At 43.4% G+C, this 13,570-nt stretch overlaps 1 protein-coding gene across 1 annotated transcript in view; it reads left to right on the top strand.

Annotated features, from left to right (window-relative positions):
• marcksl1b (MARCKS-like 1b) overlaps nt 1–2,090 on the top strand; it is a 2,888-nt gene extending 798 nt beyond the window's left edge. Inside the window, 2 exon segments of the mRNA XM_064982562.1 lie at nt 677–994; nt 997–2,090. Coding sequence (XP_064838634.1) covers nt 677–994; nt 997–1,194 — 516 coding nt within the window. The 3' untranslated portion in view covers nt 1,195–2,090.
• The last annotated feature ends 11,480 nt before the right edge of the window (nt 2,091–13,570 follow it).

Genomic DNA, 13,570 nt, shown 5'->3' with positions numbered 1-13,570 from the left:
TGCCATGAGGAGCAGGGGGTTTGGAAAGGCAAAGGTGCACGTAGGCAAGCTACCCCTCATGCATAAGATATGAGAGAGCCAATTGGTGAATTATGGATTGAAAAGGAGGGTTTCAGCAGTTTAATTTATGCAGCCCCCCCCTCGGAACCGGCGAGTCTAGACATGTCTCGATCAGTGACTTGTAAACGTTATTTTATAGATAAACATACGCAATCGACAATAAAAATCGCATTTTCACCTCACAAAATTGCAGTACAATCAGTATTTTGTCAATGGATCATCGGGTTCATTGGCAGTATTACTACAATTTTTCATTTTTTTTTTCTCTTCCATTTTCATCGATTGGTTCAAGTCTTTGTTGAGAGAGATGCCTCGGTCTGTGTGGTGTCGAGTGGGAGAGCTGTGGACCACATATTAGGTCTGCGTGTCACTTTCGCCGCCTGTCGTTTTCTGGTTGCACTACAAGGCGTCGCCTTTTGAACGACATCCTGGGTTAATTGATGAGCACGACGTTTCGAAACATCGTTATAAATCTAAATGTTCTGATGGTTGTTTTGTTGTTGTTGTTGTTTACAGTGTAAACTTCTTATGTAAATTGCATTTTCTTTATTGATTGAATTGTGTATATATATATATATATCTCTTATTTGGTTCCTTAATTCTTTCCCTCTTCTAGGAGAACGGCCATGTCAAGTCCAATGGGGATGCCACAGACACGGCCGCACCAAATGGTTCTGCCGACGCCAAGGAGCCTGAAGCGGGTGCTGGAGGGGACGCCATTGAGCCGGCGCCCGATGGTGAGGCCGCCAAACCAGAAGGTGAGGCCGCTGCCAAGGATATCTCCAAGAAGAAGAAGACTTTCTTCCTGAAGAAATCTTTCAACTTCAAGGGCCTGAAACTGAAGAAGACCAAGAAGGAGGAGTTGAAGGAGGAGGAGGAGAAACCTGCAGAGAACGGAGCCGCTGTGGCTACGGAGGAGAAGAAAGCAGAGGAGGGGAGGAGGAGGTTGTGGCGGCTGCTGCAGATGCCCCTAAGGCCGAGGAGGCGCATGCTAAAGCAGAGGAGGCACCTAAGGAGGAGGAGGAGGAGGAGGTAAAGGAGGCGGCTGCACCTGCCCCAGAGCCCACCAAACCAACAGAGGAGACCAGCTCGACCCCTGCGGCAGTTATCCCCTCCCAACAGAATGCAGAGTGATTGTATCTTCACCGACAACAAAGGACTGTTTTTCAAGAGAGAGAGAGAAAATAGTTATAAATATATATTTCTATATATATGTCTATATGTATACATATGTATGGATATATGTATATGTAAATATATACACATTTATGTGAGACTCCATTGTGTCACTTTTGTCATTGTAACAAGATGACAGACTAGATTCACTAGTTCACTTCCCTGGTTACGGCGAGACAGGGTCAAACCTGGTGGTATTATGTGCTGGTTGCTATGGGAACAATGGGATTTATTGGACAGCGAAGTGGAACACAGTTATGGATGGGAGTCGAGTTGACCCGTCTTTTCCCTAAAACACCCGACTCAAAAAAGAGGCGTCCACGTGTAGGAATGAACAGGACAGGACACCAAACCCAACCACCACATGAAATGACTATTCATCCATTTTTAGAAAAACAACAAGAAGAAATCAGAAATTGAAAAAAAAAAGAAAAGAGAGACTTGCCAACTTTCTACATTCCTATATTTTCACCCCAAATTTGAAGTATTTTGTGGTGTACCTTTTTAGAGAACCAATTTTAAAGATTTAGAGAAGCTGTGTTTTGTTTTGTTTTTAAAGAAGAAACATAAGAAGCCAACTTCTTAGATTTTTATCTTAGTGGGGGTTTAAAAAAAAAACAACAACAAAAAAAACGCTCTTCCTTTCTTTCTCTTGAGTTTGATATGTTCAGTGTTGCATTTTTAAAAGGAAGCAAGAGTTGTTCATCTGTCTGGTGTGTGTAAAAGCCTGACTCTACTTTAATGTCTCTGTAAATACGTTGGGACTGATACTGTTCTTTATTTTGCTAATGTTGACAGATGTTATGGTTTTTATTGTAAAGTTGACAATGGTAAATAAATGTTGGTTACCAATACCTTTTTGTACAGTTTATGGTTTATTTTTTTAGGTGGGAACGGGGCGGCAGTGTGGCCTAGTGGTTAGAGCGTTGGACTAGTAACCGGAAGGTTGCGAGTTCAAACCCCCGAACCCCCGAGCTGACAAGGTACAAATCTGTCGTTCTGCCCCTGAACAGGCAGTTAACCCACTTGTACCCCCTGTAGTAACCCATTGAAAATAAGAATTTGTTCTTAACTGACTTGCCTGGTTAAATAAAGGTAAAATAAAAACATTTGTGATACATTGAGGTGGCTGAGGAAAACAACATACCTGTTTTATAGTGGTACCGATACATTCCTCGAGCTACAAGGCGCTTTCCAATTCTAACAAATCAATACGTTTAGGAATGTGACTCTTATGAGAGCACATTGGTGGGTTTCAGACTTGTCATAGTCTACAATCCCAATACTATTGTCCAGCGGAGAGAGAGAACCTCACATTCTTGAAAAACCTGACCAATTACATGTGTCATCAATCACACATAGCAGTAAACCACTGGTGTGTGTGTGTGTCCCTACAACCATATCATGCATAGATATTCACAAATGTGACAACGAGTGGACAATACCTAATTTGTCATCATTTTGGACCACGGCTATGAAGTATCGGTAAGCGCCGACGGAGTGGAGAGACTGCGGACTGAGATGCACACCCCACAATTCCACCTGTGATGCTATATCCTATAGGATTGTGTGAGAATCTCAATTGGGTTTCCTTGGCTCATTGCCTCCTCAAAACCAATCGGATGAGTTAGGAGGTGCCTACCATCTGACCTCCAATAGGTTTTTGAGGATGCGAGGAGTCAAGGAAACATTAAGAGATTCTCCCTTTGTACCATGATCTCTCCACCCCAAAGTGCACTGTTCCCTTCACTGAGTTAAAAGGAAATTAGTGGTATAAGAAACAGGGTTGAAAACTCCCACTAGCCCCTCCGTCAATCCAATATTTTTAGATTTCTAAGAACAAGCTCACACTTCCGGAGATGGGTAGAGAATTGGAAGACAGTCAATGACCGACCTTTGCTTGCAACCCAACATTATCCCCGTGACCTCTGTACCCCCTGTAGTGACAGCACCTCAAGTCATAACTTAGGGCTTATATACTGTACGTCCTCAAATCTTTAACATTTAGCCCATTTAAGAAATAACTTCTCAACATTGTTTATTTTTTACCTAAAATAAAGTTCATTCAATTCAAATTGAGCTATATATCGTTGATCCTGATCAGGGTTGGTTGTAGAGTGAGGGGATGAATCCCAAATGGCACCCTATTCCCTACGTAGGGCACTACTTTGGACAGAGTCCTATGGGCAATAGGGCGCCATTTGAAACCCAGTGACCTAGTTCACATGCTGACATGATGAGTTCAGAGCAGAGTTCATTTTAGTCCTCACAGCCTTCAAACAACAATTAATTATTCAAAACACGGATGTAGCTCCACATTTTGGTATGCTTCAGGCATTTGTCACAGATTTCAGAGGAATTTGTTGAACTCACAACGCATGCTGATGTAATCACTGAACGGACAATATGTGATTGAGGTTGTTAGGTAGCTTACTACTGTGATTGAGGTTGTTAGGTAGCTTACTACTGTGATTGAGGTTGTTAGGTAGCTTACTACTGTGAATGATGTTCTGTCTTACTACTGTGAATGAGGTCATTAGGTAGCTTACTACTGTCATTGAGGTCATTAGGTAGCTCTTACTACTATGATTGAGGTCATTAGGTAGCTTACTACTGTGAATGAGGTCGTTAGGTAGCTTACTACTGTCATTGAGGTCATTAGGTAGCTTACTACTGTGAATGAGGTCGTTAGGTAGCTTACTACTGTGAATGAGGTCATTAGGTAGCTTACTACTGTCATTGAGGTCATTAGGTAGCTCTTACTACTATGATTGAGGTTGTTAGGTACTAGCTTACTACTGTGATTGAGGTCATTAGGTAGCTTACTACTGTGAATGAAGTAGTTAGGTAGCCTACTACTGTGATTGAGGTCATTAGGTAGCTTACTACTGGAAATGAGGTCGTTAGGTAGCTTACTACTGTGAATGAGGTCGTTAGGTAGCTTACTACTGTGATTGAGGTCATTAGGTAGCTTACTACTGGAAATGAGGTCGTTAGGTAGCTTACTACTGTGAATGAGGTCGTTAGGTAGCTTACTACTGTGATTGAGGTCATTAGGTAGCTTACTACTGGAAATGAGGTCGTTAGGTAGCGTACTACTGTGAATGAGGTCATTAGGTAGCTTACTACTGTCATTGAGGTCATTAGGTAGCTTACTACTGTGAATGAGGTCGTTAGGTAGTTTACTACTGTGATTGAGGTCATTAGGTAGCTTACTACTGTGAATGAGGTCGTTAGGTAGCTTACTACTGTGAATGAGGTCGTTAGGTAGCGTACTACTGTGAATGAGGTCGTTAGGTAGCGTAACTACTGTGAATGAGGTCGTTAGGTAGCTTAACACAGTGATTGAGGTCGTTAGGTAGCTTAACACTGTGAATGTACTCAGCCAGGTCGTTAGGTAGCTTAACACTGTGAATGAGGTCGTTAGGTAGCTTAACACTGTGATTGAGTATTCGTTAGGTACACTATATATAAACATTTATGCGAACAACCCTTAAAATTTGTGGATTTGTATATTTCAGCCACACCCTTTGCTGACCAGTGTATAAATTCTTCCCTCCATGCGCTTCAAACACGGGGTAGATTTTCTCTCCTTCGGTGACTTCGTGTCGTAAGCGCCCCTCAACATATATATACCCAACACCATGAGAGTCAAAGGTGTTGGGTATATGAACTATTAACCCTCCTTCCCAGAATAATTGTAGAAAAGAGTCCTTTGTGCTGACTCTCTGGTCTCTACTATAGTCCAGTGTCTATTACTATATTCCAGTATGTACTACTATATTCCAGTGTGTACTAATATATCCCAGTGTGTACTGCTATAGTCCCGTGTGTACTACTATATCCCAGTGTGTACTACTATATTCCAGTGTGTACTACTATATTCCAGTGTGTACTACTATAGCCTAGTGTGTATTACTATAGCCCAGTGTGTACTACTATAGCCCAGTGTGTACTACTATAGCCCAGTGTGTACTACTATAGCCCTGTGTGTACTACTATATCCCAGTGTGTACTACTATAGCCCAGTGTGCACTACTATATCCCAGTGTGTATTACTATATTCCAGTGTGTACTACTATAGCCCAGTGTGTACTACTATAGTCCAGTGTGTATTACTATATTCCAGTGTGTACTACTATAGCCCAGTGTGTACTACTATAGCCCAGTGTACTACTATAGCCCAGTGTACTACTATAGTACTACTATAGCCCCGTGTGTACTACTATAGCCCAGTGTGTACTACTATAGTCCAGTGTGTACTACTATAGCCCAGTGTGTACTACTATAGCCCAGTGTGTACTACTATATTCCAGTGTGTACTACTATAGCCCAGTGTGTATTACTATAGCCCAGTGTGTACTACTATAGCCCAGTGTGTACTACTATAGTCCAGTGTGTATTACTATAGTCCAGTGTGTACTACTACAGCCCAGTGTGTACTACTATAGCCCAGTGTGTACTACTATATTCCAGTGTGTACTACTATAGCCCAGTGTGTACTACTATAGCCCAGTGTGTACTACTATAGCCTAGTGTGTTGTGTATTACTATAGCCCAGTGTGTACTACTATAGCCCAGTGTGTATTACTATAGCCCAGTGTGTACTACTATAGCCCAGTGTGTATTACTATAGCCCAGTGTGTACTACTATAGCCCAGTGTGTACTACTATATTCCAGTGTGTACTACTATATTCCAGTGTGTATTACTATAGTCCAGTGTGTACTACTATAGCCCAGTGTGTACTACTATAGCCCAGTGTGTACTACTATATTCCAGTGTGTACTACTATAGCCCAGTGTGTACTACTATATCTCAGTGTGTACTACTATAGTCCAGTGTACTACTATAGTCCAGTGTGTACTACTATATTCCAGTGTACTACTATAGCCCAGTGTGTATTACTATAGCCCAGTGTGTACTACTATAGCCCAGTGTGTATTACTATATTCCAGTGTGTACTACTATAGTCCAGTGTGTACTACTATAGCCCCAAGTGTATTACTATAGCCCAGTGTGTACTACTATAGCCCAGTGTGTACTACTATATTCCAGTGTGTACTACTATATTCCAGTGTGTATTACTATAGTCCAGTGTGTACTACTATAGCCCAGTGTGTACTACTATAGCCCAGTGTGTACTACTATATTCCAGTGTGTACTACTATAGCCCAGTGTGTACTACTATAGCCCAGTGTGTACTACTATAGCCCAGTGTGTATTACTATAGCCCAGTGTGTACTACTATAGCCCAGTGTGTATTACTATAGCCCAGTGTGTACTACTATAGCTCAGTGTGTACTACTATAGCCCAGTGTGTATTACTATATTCCAGTGTGTACTACTATAGTCCAGTGTGTACTACTATAGCCCCAAGTGTATTACTATAGCCCAGTGTGTACTACTATATTCCAGTGTGTACTACTATAGCCCAGTGTGTACTACTATAGTCCAGTGTGTACTACTATAGTCCAGTGTGTACTACTATATTCCAGTGTGTACTACTATTGCCCAGTGTGTACTACTATATCCCAGTGTGTACTACCATAGCCCAGTGTGTACTACTATAGCCCAGCGTGTACTACTATAGTCCAGTGTGTACTACTATATTCCAGTGTGTACTACTATATTCCAGTGTGTACTACTATATTCCAGTGTGTACTACTATATTCCAGTGTGTACTACTATATTCCAGTGTGTACTACTATAGCCCAGTGTGTACTACTATATCCCAGTGTGTACTACTATAGCCCAGTGTGTACTACTATAGTCCAGTGTACTACTATAGTCCAGTGTGTACTACTATAGCCCAGTGTGTACTACTATAGCCCCGTGTGTACTACTATAGCCCAGTGTGTACTACTATAGTCCAGTGTGTACTACTATATCCCAGTGTGTACTACTATATTCCAGTGTGTACTACTATATCCCAGTAGGTACTACTATAGTCCAGTGTGTACTACTATATTCCAGTGTGTACTACTATAGCCCAGTGTGTACTACTTTAGCCCAGTGTGTACTGCTATAGCCCTGTGTGTACTACTATAGCCCAGTGTGTACTACTATAGCCCAGTGTGTACTACTATATTCCAGTGTGTACTACTATATTCCAGTGTGTACTACTATAGCCCAGTGTGTACTACTATAGCCCAGTGTGTACTGTTATAGCCCAGTGTGTACTACTATATTCCAGTGTGTACTACTATATTCCAGTGTGTACTACTATAGCCCAGTGTGTACTACTATAGCCCAGTGTGTACTACTATAGCCCAGTGTGTACTGCTATAACCCTGTGTGTACTACTATAGCCCAGTGTGTACTACTATAGCCCAGTGTGTACTACTATATTCCAGTGTGTACTATTTTATTCCAGTGTGTACTACTATAGCCCAGTGTGTACTACTATATCCCAGTGTGTACTACTATATTCCAGTGTGTACTACTATAGCCCAGTGTGTACTACTATAGCCCAGTGTGTACTACTATATCCCAGTGTGTACTACTATAGCCCAGTGTGTACTACTATATCCCCGTGTGTACTACTATAGCCCAGTGTGTACTACTATAGCCCAGTGTGTACTACTATATCCCAGTGTGTACTACTATAGCCCAGTGTGTACTACTATATCCCCGTGTGTACTACTATATTCCAGTGTGTACTACTATAGCCCATTGTGTACTACTATATCCCAGTGTGTACTACTATAGCCCAGTGTGTACTACTATAGCCCAGTGTGTACTACTATATCTCAGTGTGTACTACTATAGTCCAGTGTACTACTATAGTCCAGTGTGTACTACTATATTCCAGTGTACTACTATAGCCCAGTGTGTACTACTATAGTCCAGTGTGTACTACTATATTCCAGTGTGTACTACTATATCCCAGTGTGTACTACTATATTCCAGTGTGTACTACTATAGCCCAGTGTGTACTACTATATTCCAGTGTGTACTACTATATCCCAGTGTGTACTACTATATTCCAGTGTGTACTACTATAGCCCAGTGTGTACTACTATATTCCAGTGTGTACTACTATAGCCCAGTGTGTACTACTATATTCCAGTGTACTACTATAGTCCAGTGTGTACTACTATATTCCAGTGTGTACTACTATAGCCCAGTGTGTACTACTATAGCCCTGTGTGTACTACTATATTCCAGTGTGTACTACTATATCCCAGTGTGTACTACTATATAGCTCTGCTGCGTGTCCGTTACCAAAGTAGGGTTGGGATTAGCAGGCGACTCATAGTCCGAGCTCCCTAACTTGCCCCTCTGGTAGAGATGGATGGAGCTTCCAGGTGTGGAATCATCTGCATTGGTGGCTGCAATGAACTTGAGTGACTCATTCGTCTTCTTAAAATCCACAAATGCACCGAGAGCCTTAGTGAATCTCTTCCTGTTCTCCTTGGTCCTGAATCAGTGCTGACTGTCCTTGAAGGTGCATGGGTAAGGCCCGGTCTGGTAGGTTGAACCAGGCCCGGTCTGGTAGGTTGAACCAGGCCCTGTCTGGTAGGTTGAACCAGGCCCGGTCTGGTAGGTTGAACCAGGCCCGGTCTGGTAGGTTGAACCAGGCCCGGTCTGGTAGGTTGAACCAGGCCCAGGTTGAACCAGGGTCTGGTAGGTTGAACCAGGCCTGGTCTGTGTGTTTGTCTGCGTCAGGGCTGAGTTAGGGGTTTTAGAGTGAAATGCTCTGTCATTGGGTCACTGATATCTCGAACATTGTTCTATGAATGTGATCAAATTGAATCAAATTGTATTTGTCACACGTGCCGAATACAACGGGTGTAGTAGACCTTACAATGAAATGCTTACTTACATGCCCTTAACCTGGGCTGAGATAAGGCGGGGCTTTACCTAGCAGAGACTTGTAGATAGTGACTATGCATAGATATCATTAGCCCTTTGATTTCATTGTGAGTCGATGACAATAACTTTATCTCAGCCGTTGCCTAGTTGCACCAGCACTGATAGGGGACGGAGAATTATAATTTAGGGCTACTCTCAGTGCCTCCTCATCCTCCTCTCCAGACCACACGGACACCAGAGCTCTTCCCAGCTTCCCTTGGAGTTGGGTGTGATACTTTAGAAGCAGATCATTGAACTGGACCAATTTAGTCTTCAGCTTTGGTGACCCAATCATGAGTTTGTCAACTCCTTACACCTTCCTCTCGGTGTGTCTGCAGCGCTCAGGGTCTCTCTTTACCTTGTACTGCAGGTTTTCAGTCATCTCCCGCCCCACAGGCTAATGCACAGTCAAACGGTCAGAGGAGCAGTATTCTCTTCACCGGGCCCCAGCAGCTTTGGGAGAGACTTACAGATCTCAACTATGTCTTTGTAACCGATTTCCTCTCTCTCTGCCTCCAAAATCGTTGAAGTACATGCAGAAGAAATAGAATTGGTAGAAATTAACGTGTGTCATATTCAGGGGGTTCGGTCTCGTCTGCGCAATGAAAGATCATGTCCTTCATAACTTCAATGAGTGTTCTCCCATTCTCCCATCCAATGAGTGTTCTCCCATTCTCCCATCCAATGAGTGTTCTCCCATTCTCCCATCCAATGAGTGTTCTCCCATTCTCCCATCCAATGAGTGTTCTCCCATTCTCCCATCCAATGAGTGTTCTCCCATTCCCATAGTATTTGTTTGTCTGAAAGGTTGGGGTATTTGTTTGTCTGAAAGGCAGGGTAGCCTAGTGGTTAGTAACCAGAAGGTTGCAAGTTCAAATCCCCGAGCTGACAAGGTACAAAATCTGTCGTTCTGCCCCTGAACAGGCAGTTAACCCACTGTTCCTAGGCCGTCATTGAGAATAAGAATTTGTTCTTAACTGACTTGCCCGGTAAAATAAAGGTAAAATAAAAAATAAAAAAAGGCGAGGAAGGCCTGAGCTCCGTAACAGACATGACCATGTGTGGCTGTTTGTTACTGAATCACTTCAGGAAGAGAAACCTCGAACAGGGCAAGAGTCAACTGAAACCTTCTGGTTTGTTCGCCTATAGGGAAGAGTGACACGGCCATATATGTCCTTTGGACGGTGTAAATACACTGTAGCTCCACCCACCTCCAGACAGAAAGCTGTCTCTGATTGGCTGACTCAGCCCCAGAGCTGTGAACCTATCTGTCTCTATTATGCAGGCCTTTGACAGAGACACTAGCGAGCACAAATAAGTATTCAGACCCTTTACTCAGTACTTTGTTAAAGCACCTTTGGCAGAGATTCCAGCCTCTAGTCTTCTTGGGTATGATGCTACAAGCTTGGCACACCTGTATTTGGGGTGTTTCTCCCATTTTTCTCTGCAGATCCTCTCAAGCTCTGTCAGGTTGGAGGGGGAGCGTCGCTGCTCGGCTATTCTCAAGTCTTTCCAGAGATGTTCGATCGGGTTCAAGTCCGGGCTCATGCTTGGCCACTCAAGGACATTCAGAGACTTGTCCTGAAGCCACTCCTGCATTGTCTTGGCTGTGTGCTTAGGGTCGTTGTCCTGTTGGAAGGTGAACGTTTGTCCCAGTCTGAGGTCCTGACCGCTCTGGAGCAGGTTTTCATCAAGGTTCTCTTTGTGCTTTGCTCAGTTATTTTTCCCTTGATCCTGACTAATCTCCCAGTCCCTGCCTGTGAAAAACATCCCCACAGCATGATGCTGCCACCACCATGCTTCACCGTAGGGATGGTGCCAGATTTCTCCAGACGTGACGCTTGGCATTCAGGCCAAAGTTTCAATCTTGGTTTCATCAGACCAGAGAATCTTTTTCTCATGGTCTGAGAGTCTTTAGGTGCCTTTTGGCAACTCCAAGGGAGCAACCTCCATGTGTGCCTTTTACTGAGGAGTGGTTGCCGTCTGGCCACTCTACCATAAAGACCTGATTGGTAGAGTGCTGCAGAGATGGGAGAACCCTCCAGAAGGACAAGGACAATGCTGCAGAGCGACCATCAGTGCCAGAGATAGTAGGCCTATAGCCAACAACTCTGTGAGCAGATTTTGATAAGTAACACACATGTAACACGGAGCAGATTGCTTATTGTAGTACAATGGAACCATCTGGTGGCTAAAAGCTGAACTATTAAAAATGATGTATGAAAGCTACTTACTATATATATATATATTTTTTAATTTTACCTTTATTTAACCAGGCAAGTCAGTTAAGAACAAATTCTTATTTTCAATGACGGCCTGGGAACAGTGGGTTAACTGCCTGTTCAAGGGCAGAACGACAGATTTGTACCTCGGAGGTTTGAACTCACAACCTTCCGGTTACTAGTCCAACGCTCTAACCACTAGGCTACCCTGTCGCTATATACAGTATATAGTAGGCTGTCATCATCATCATCTTGTTCATCATATTTTTGACTATGTACTTCAGTATCCAGCTCAATGAGAAAAAAACTATTAATGTGCAAGATCAAAGTACAGGAATGTGCCGATTTATATGCAATATCATTAGTGTTGCAGTGTTAGGTGGCAACGTTGGCGTTCATCATACAGCAATAGGAAGAATACATATGAGGGTTTATTTATCCAATGTACACTTGGGGGAGTGGGGGGTTGTTAGCAGCACATAACTGACACCACAGACCGGTGCACCACAGATTGATGAGTAGAACATCTTTGGGTGGCACCACAGATAGATGACTAGAACATCTTTGGGTGGCACCGCAGATGACTAGAACATCTTTGGGTGGCACCACAGATGAGTAGAACATCTTTGGGTGGCACCGCAGATAGATGACTAGAACATCTTTGGGTGGCACCACAGATAGATGACTAGAACATCTTTGGGTGGCACCACAGGTCGATGACTAGAACATCTTTGGGTGGCACCACAGATATATGACTAGAACATCTTTGGGTGGCACCACAGATGACTAGAACATCTTTGGGTGGCACCACAGATGACTAGAACATATTTGGGTGGCACCACAGATGACTAGAACATCTTTGGGTGGCATCACAGATAGATGACTAGAACATCTTTGTGTGGCACCACAGATAGATGACTAGAACATCTTTGGGTGGCACCACAGATAGATGACTAGAACATCTTTGGGTGGCACCACAGATAGATGACTAGAACATCTTTGGGTGGCACCACAGATAGATGACTAGAACATCTTTGGGTGGCACCACAGATGACTAGAACATCTTTGGGTGGCACCACAGATGAGTAGAACATCTTTGGGTGGCACCACAGATGAGTAGAACATCTTTGGGTGGCATCACAGATAGATGACTAGAACATCTTTGTGTGGCACCACAGATAGATGACTAGAACATCTTTGGGTGGCATCACAGATAGATGACTAGAACATCTTTGGGTGGCACCACAGATAGATGACTAGAACATCTTTGGGTGGCACCACAGATAGATGACTAGAACATCTTTGGGTGGCACCACAGATGACTAGAACATCTTTGGGTGGCACCACAGATGAGTAGAACATCTTTGGGTGGCACCACAGATGAGTAGAACATCTTTGGGTGGCACCACAGATAGATGACTAGAACATCTTTGGGTGGCACCACAGATAGATGACTAGAACATCTTTGGGTGGCACCACAGATAGATGACTAGAACATCTTTGGGTGGCACCACAGATAGATGACTAGAACATCTTTGGGTGGCACCACAGATAGATGACTAGAACATCTTTGGGTGGCACCACAGATGACTAGAACATCTTTTGTGGCACCACAGATAGATGAGTAGAACATCTTTGGGTGGCATCACAGATAGATGACTAGAACATCTTTGGGTGGCACCACAGATGACTAGAACATCTTTGGGTGGCACCACAGATGACTAGAACATCTTTGTGTGGCACCACAGATAGATGACTAGAACATCTTTGGGTGGCACACAGATAGAGATAGATGACAGATAGAACATCATCTTTGGGTGGCACCACAGATGATAGAACATCTTTGGGTGGCACCACAGATGAGTAGAACATCTTTGGGTGGCACCACAGATGACTAGAACATCTTTGTGTGGCACCACAGATAGATGACTAGAACATCTTTGGGTGGCATCACAGATAGATGACTAGAACATCTTTGGGTGGCACCACAGATAGACGACTAGAACATCTTTGTGTGGCACCACAGATAGATGACTAGAACATCTTTGTGTGGCACCACAGATGACTAGAACATCTTTGGGTGGCACCACAGATGACTAGAACATCTTTGGGTGGCACCACAGATAGATGACTAGAACATCTTTGGATGGCACCACAGATAGATGACTAGAACATCTTTGGATGGCACCACAGATAGATGACTAGAACATCTTTGGGTGGCATCACAGATAGATGACTAGAACATCTTTGGGTGGC

This window comes from Oncorhynchus masou, chromosome 13, assembly GCF_036934945.1.
Source record: "Oncorhynchus masou masou isolate Uvic2021 chromosome 13, UVic_Omas_1.1, whole genome shotgun sequence".
NCBI lineage: Eukaryota > Metazoa > Chordata > Actinopteri > Salmoniformes > Salmonidae > Oncorhynchus > Oncorhynchus masou.
The sequence above is the reverse complement of the archived record's forward strand: the minus strand, read 5'-3'. Positions and strand labels throughout refer to the sequence as shown.